General features: G+C 35.5%; 1 protein-coding gene and 1 long non-coding RNA gene across 3 annotated transcripts; both read right to left on the bottom strand.

The window, feature by feature from the left end:
- LOC113333850 lies at positions 1–1,804 on the bottom strand. Of its 2 annotated transcripts, XR_003352397.1 has the most exons (4): positions 1,699–1,804; positions 1,310–1,507; positions 690–1,209; positions 1–290 (listed from the first exon to the last, which is right to left on the bottom strand). It is a non-coding gene; the product is annotated as an uncharacterized LOC113333850 (long non-coding RNA). The 2 variants fall into 2 exon arrangements; XR_003352396.1 differs by having other exon boundaries at positions 1–1,209.
- Positions 1,805–2,931: 1,127 nt separating this feature from the next.
- Positions 2,932–3,621, bottom strand: LOC113333851 (F-box/kelch-repeat protein At3g06240-like). The gene has a single exon (XM_026580229.1). It carries the CDS (start codon positions 3,619–3,621, stop codon positions 2,932–2,934), a length of 690 nt encoding a protein of 229 aa, XP_026436014.1.
- Positions 3,622–5,550: the final 1,929 nt, after the last annotated feature.

Below are 5,550 nucleotides of genomic sequence, written 5' to 3'. Positions count from 1 at the left end.
TTTTTTTTTTTTGCTGTTTATCAGCCGCTCTAAACCTACATTTTTTTCGACACAAAAAAATGAAAAAATATAAATGAAAAAACAACAATGGCTATTATAAAGCAAAAAGAAGAGGTTAGAACGAATCCTATGCATCAAGCCTTTTTTCTTTTAACCATACTTTTGATTTAGTATGATGCGGGTTTGCCTCGCCCCGTCGTGCATTCATTATTGGCCTCCCCTCGCGATATATTTTTAATTAGGTCTGGCTCGGCTTCGGCTTCGCCTCGCCCCATCCCGATATTATATACCTGATTTTTCCATAAAAGAAACCAAAGTTGATGAGCTAACTAAACAAAGTAGAGAGCCAACTCAACCTTGTGACTGGATATTGGTAGAAAAGTTCAAAGTCAGAAAGGAGAATATACATACCTTTCCAACTCAACTGTAAGAAAATGCATAAAATGCATATATATGATCAATCATATATTGGCAAAGTTGGATTAGGAAGAACATTTCTACTTATCTCATCAATGACTTCCCATATGTATCTTGACGTACGAATGATTACTCTAAACACTCTCTTAGTTTGTCTACATACAGTACCTAATCATTTTGATGTAAACTCAAACTAAATCAAGATAAAACGATTGTTATAAGTGAAGGTTTCTATTTTGTCATAAATAGAAATGTTGAGACAGTGAACATACATTGTAAAGCATACCCTTGCCAAACCACATTTTTTTCTTTTTCTTCTCTCGACTTGTCTATTATATTTCTTCCAGTCCAACCTTTAGTGATTCAGTTTGCCAACCATTTCTTTTAGATTTACGCCAGGATGCATCTCGTCTATCATCTTGCATCTTGTTTATCACAACATGCACCAAAAAAATCAGATGGTAAGTCCACCCCACCAACTCAATATAAAAATTCACAACCACTAAGCAAAAACTACATTGACCATCAACCATAGCATATATTGTTCAGTTTACTTCAAAAAAAACTTTCGAATGAAAATGTTATTTTTACTCTTTCATCCAATATGACTTTAGTCTTTTTCTCAGTTTCAAATAACCTGCCACACAGAAGTAGAAATGAGTGTCATTTTTGTCTTAACAAAAATAAATACTTCAAAAATTTCAGCACAAACCCTAAACTGATCAGCTAAGAAAAACTCCATCATGTTTGCAACAGCAAGCATGTCTCTTGGTTCGGTTAATTAGTGTCCAACTACAATGCATTAGAAATCAATTCAGATACGATTTTATGCTAAGACAAATTTAACCAAAAGACCATATCAATACATAACTGAGGAAACCTAGTTTCTTACCTGAAAATTGGAGCGACCACAATCAAATCAGAGGAAATCGGAGATTTTAGTTTAGGATTTATTTATCTCTTGGCAAACCCCAAGATTTTAGTTTGGCTTATGAAGCAAGTTTGCAACAACCAAATCTGTATGCACGACCCGAATTTCTAAACAGCGCCACCAACCTCATCTATATCTTGTAGCTTTATGTATAATCACCTGTTATAAAAAGAAGAAAAAGAAACCAACTGAGAGAACGGAGAGGAAAGAATGAAAATAGGGAGATGAAAGAGGATATAATTAATAAATATCGATCAAAAAAATAAAGAACAAACACACCCTAGATACAATACTAGTACGTGATGATCTGAAAATAAATTAAAATTGAAAGATAGGAAAAATAACTTCACCTTGAATCGTTAATAATGATTTGTTTTGTAGAGAAGAAAACCTAGGTTTGTTCTTAAAATTTTTTTTGTTTTTTTTTCGGGATGATAAATATAAAATTGGTTATTTTTTGTGGGGGAATTTTTTTTCTCTCCTCCGAGGAAAAGTGAAACGGATCAATTCTGTGAGTGCATGAGGGTCACCGTTCAACGTGGAGCCTTATGAGCTTAGGATTTTAAAGGAGTTAGATTACCATGTTACCAAAATTATGATGGTGTCCTAGTTTACCATGTTACCAAAATTACAATTGTATCCTAAATTTTCCCTGTGATGACAGAGTAAAAAATTGAACTTGCTTAGAAGCTCTCTGTTTAGGGAGAAACTGAACTTTCTTAGAAGCTCTCTGATTGCTTAGAAGCATAACTCGATACTTTTTTGGTGCCAGTTCATTTGGCACAGGTCTTTGAGATCACATAGGGCATTTCCCAGTTTCTGCGAAGAAATGCCTTACAAACACAAGCCGGCCCTAATCTCCTTTTCGTCCACTACTTGGAAGTACTACTAGCTATTTACCATCTTGTCAAATAAATGACACAATTCCTTGGTTTTCGTAGATCCTAAAGCTTCCATAATTGGCTCCGAGCAATAAACATTTGATTGCATTACATAAATAGTTTCAAACGATAATAATATGCAATGCTTTTTGCACACTGTTCAACCATACATTTTCGTCCTTGCGCCTATAAAACGCAGACTTAAAATTCTTAGAATCAAGGTCCAATCGTTGATTATTAATTTTTAACCGTAAACACTAAACAACATGGCGCTGCTGAGTGGAGGCTCTAATGCAGCTGAATTTTATCTTTGATTAGATTTTTGCTGAGTACTACAAATCGTCTGCTGAAACTGCTAGTTTCTTACCTCATCGTCAATTGTACTGATATCATTAGTTGAGAAATCTAGGGGTTTCCTCTGTAGCCGGTTGAATAAAAGGTCTTCTAACCTTCTTTTCCTTTAAATCACAAAAATGGTCCTATTAGCTAGTTCATGTTCATCATCATAAAATGTAAGAGTAGAAGGAAGAAGCAATAGAAGAAGTGAAAGTAGGGAATAACTGCAGCCTACAAATGCTTGGTAAGATTCTTGAGATAAAGATAAAACGGATAAAAATTGAATAAAATGAAAGGGTAACTCAGCTGCTTGACAGGTAACAGTTATGACGCTCTCTTCTTCAGTTTCCTTGTAATCTTCTACTTTCAGTTCCTCGTCTTCTTCTTATTTGGTTCCTCTATTTCTTCTTTTCCATCCACATAAGTACTCGACTTGAGTGAAACTAAGCTTTCAAAATAAAGCTCCTGTTGGTACAAGCGTGAACGTGAAACGTTTGGCTCTCTATTTCTTCCATATTTTGGATCACATACAAGTAGACCATAAGTACCAACACCCCCCAATAAAATCTCGCCACTTTTAAAAGACCACGTAAGCCTCACGTCGCGATTTAAAATTCTATGATCCTTGAAAGTATAACGGACAGTCCAAGAATCTCCAACTCCATAATTCTGCATTACCCATAATCTAACATGATCATCATAAAGGTCTTCGAGTAAACCAAGGCACCCTTCCAACACCCCCACCTCATAAAAATAAAGGTCATCCTCCAGATTTTCTATTGGTAGTTCCATTTCTTTGAAAATCTCGTTGCTGATGTCTAGAGAGACCAGAAAACCAGAACAATCTTCTGGCCTATCAGCCAACCAATGGAAATTTCCATTAACAAGCACTCCAGATTTGAAGCCCTCAGGAAACCCATAAGGTACCTCTTCAATGCTTTTCCATGAATTTAATGCAACCGAATACATGTCGAATAACATTTTACGTGAACTTGTTGAGCCTGCAGCGAATAGCTTGTAATCATTACACTTGCAGTCATAACCAAATGCAACCATTCTAACATAATGCAAATTTGATTTCGGTAATGTCTTATATTCCCTTGTGGCTGGATTCCAAAGACAAAAAAAATGCATGTCGTCGATTCATAGGCAAACCAAACCATCACAACAACTCATAAGTCGAACTGAATAACCTAAGGACTTGTATGGGTAATCCAATTCCACTGCATATTCATGAAATTTTTCCGTCGATAATAATGAATCTAATGAATCATGAGATATTGAGTAGAATAACAAATCACTAACACTCTTAGATACCTCACAGCAGCACTCATACCCTTGAAGCATGAGATTAGGGTTGTCTCTTTTGGTGGTAAGATTAAGTTGCGTCTTTACGAAATCAGGGTTAGAAATTAAGGAAAACCACGTTCTGCAGACATACATACAAGCTAACAAGGATTTCACCGGTACCTTCAAAAAGATTTCCAAGTAAATCTCCTCCGGAATGCTTGACATGGTTTCTCCTCTTTACACTTCAAATCCTAATTAATCAGTTCTGCATATTAATCAAGTTCATCAAAACCCTATAGATATGTACGAAACCTTGAAATTACGGTTGTACCCTTAATTTCCCCATTGACCCGGTAATCCCTTAGATGAGATCTGTCACACATAGTTTGTCAGAGATGTTACGTACTTGAATATTACGAACTTAACCACTTACGAGTTGTATAGACTGCTTTTATTTGCAACCAACTTACGGTTAGTCCATGTGTTTAATCCCAGAGTACTACCACAAGCAACAATTCGTACATGCAGATAACAATTTAAATTATGATTACTCATTGATCCTACTTTTCACATACAAACTTGATTGGTGGATATCTTGAATACAAAAACTAAATCTTGACTTGAAACATTGCATGGTGAAGGAGTCTGTCCACACCAACTGTATGCAATCTACTTACGATTCAACAGTATTGAATTTTGTTTTCTTCTGGAACCTCTTCCAAATTGAACACTTCCATAGAAACATGGCTGGATATTTTTATAGTGTGCATACAGAGCTTACCAAAGTGAAGATAAGTCTCTCCATTTACACGACATTACAATATGAAAAAAACTTGAGTTTTGATAGTACAAATCATTGTGTAAGCGAATGCAATAAACAAAAGGACAAGGGTTCCATGATGGATGAGGAGATCAGTAGTAGTAGTAAGAATGATGATGCTTAGATCAGGGAGAGATAAACAAATTCTTGAAGAATATCGGGAAGAATTTCGAGACAATCTTGAGAGAGAAAATGAGCAAAGAAAAAGTTTGATGAAGTGCCTGACCATGAAAAGCCAAAGATCGATATGAACTAATCCCCAAGGTGGCTTCGATACAATTCAATCAAAATAAGCAATTCAAAAATAAATAAAATAAAACAACAATGATAATAAGCAATGCTTTTCGCAAACTGTCTGTCATGTTACAGATTTTTGATTTATACTCCTACATCTATACGCTGGACATGACTCTAGGAAAAGCCTCCGGCAATCAGTATGTAGTATGTACGTAGCTGGGACAAAGTAATGGATGTGTAATAATATATCATCATCATGACTCTTTCATTTTAGGCTACAGTCCTACCAATTAAAACAAGACTACGGTCACATATTCTTGAAAAACTGTTGGAAAAGCAAACAACGGAATCGATATTGGAGATGGGACCTTATAATTAAGGGTGCTGTTATTCTTCTGCCCAAACCACATTTTCTAAAAAAAAAAAACATAAACCAGGTTGACAATAAAATCATTTCAACGTCTGGTTATGGAGACTCAGTTCCGAGTCAGCTGCCAGATACGGAATTCTGAAACAACAAAAAACCCTCTTATCTGAGGTTTCTTTGATATTTCGTAAAAAACTACTGAACTGAACCCACATTGATGCATTTACATTGTGTTAACAGGGTTTAGGATCATGGTTATATGACCTGTTCG

The sequence above is a fragment of the Papaver somniferum genome, unplaced genomic scaffold (genome assembly GCF_003573695.1).
Source record: "Papaver somniferum cultivar HN1 unplaced genomic scaffold, ASM357369v1 unplaced-scaffold_13433, whole genome shotgun sequence".
NCBI classification, from domain to species: Eukaryota; Viridiplantae; Streptophyta; class Magnoliopsida; order Ranunculales; family Papaveraceae; genus Papaver; species Papaver somniferum.
The sequence above is the reverse complement of the archived record's forward strand: the minus strand, read 5'-3'. Positions and strand labels throughout refer to the sequence as shown.

Bases quoted from the DNA above. Each gene is read 5' to 3' on its own strand.
- LOC113333851 (XM_026580229.1), bottom strand. From the start codon at position 3,621: ATGGTTGCATTTGGTTATGACTGCAAGTGTAATGATTACAAGCTATTC.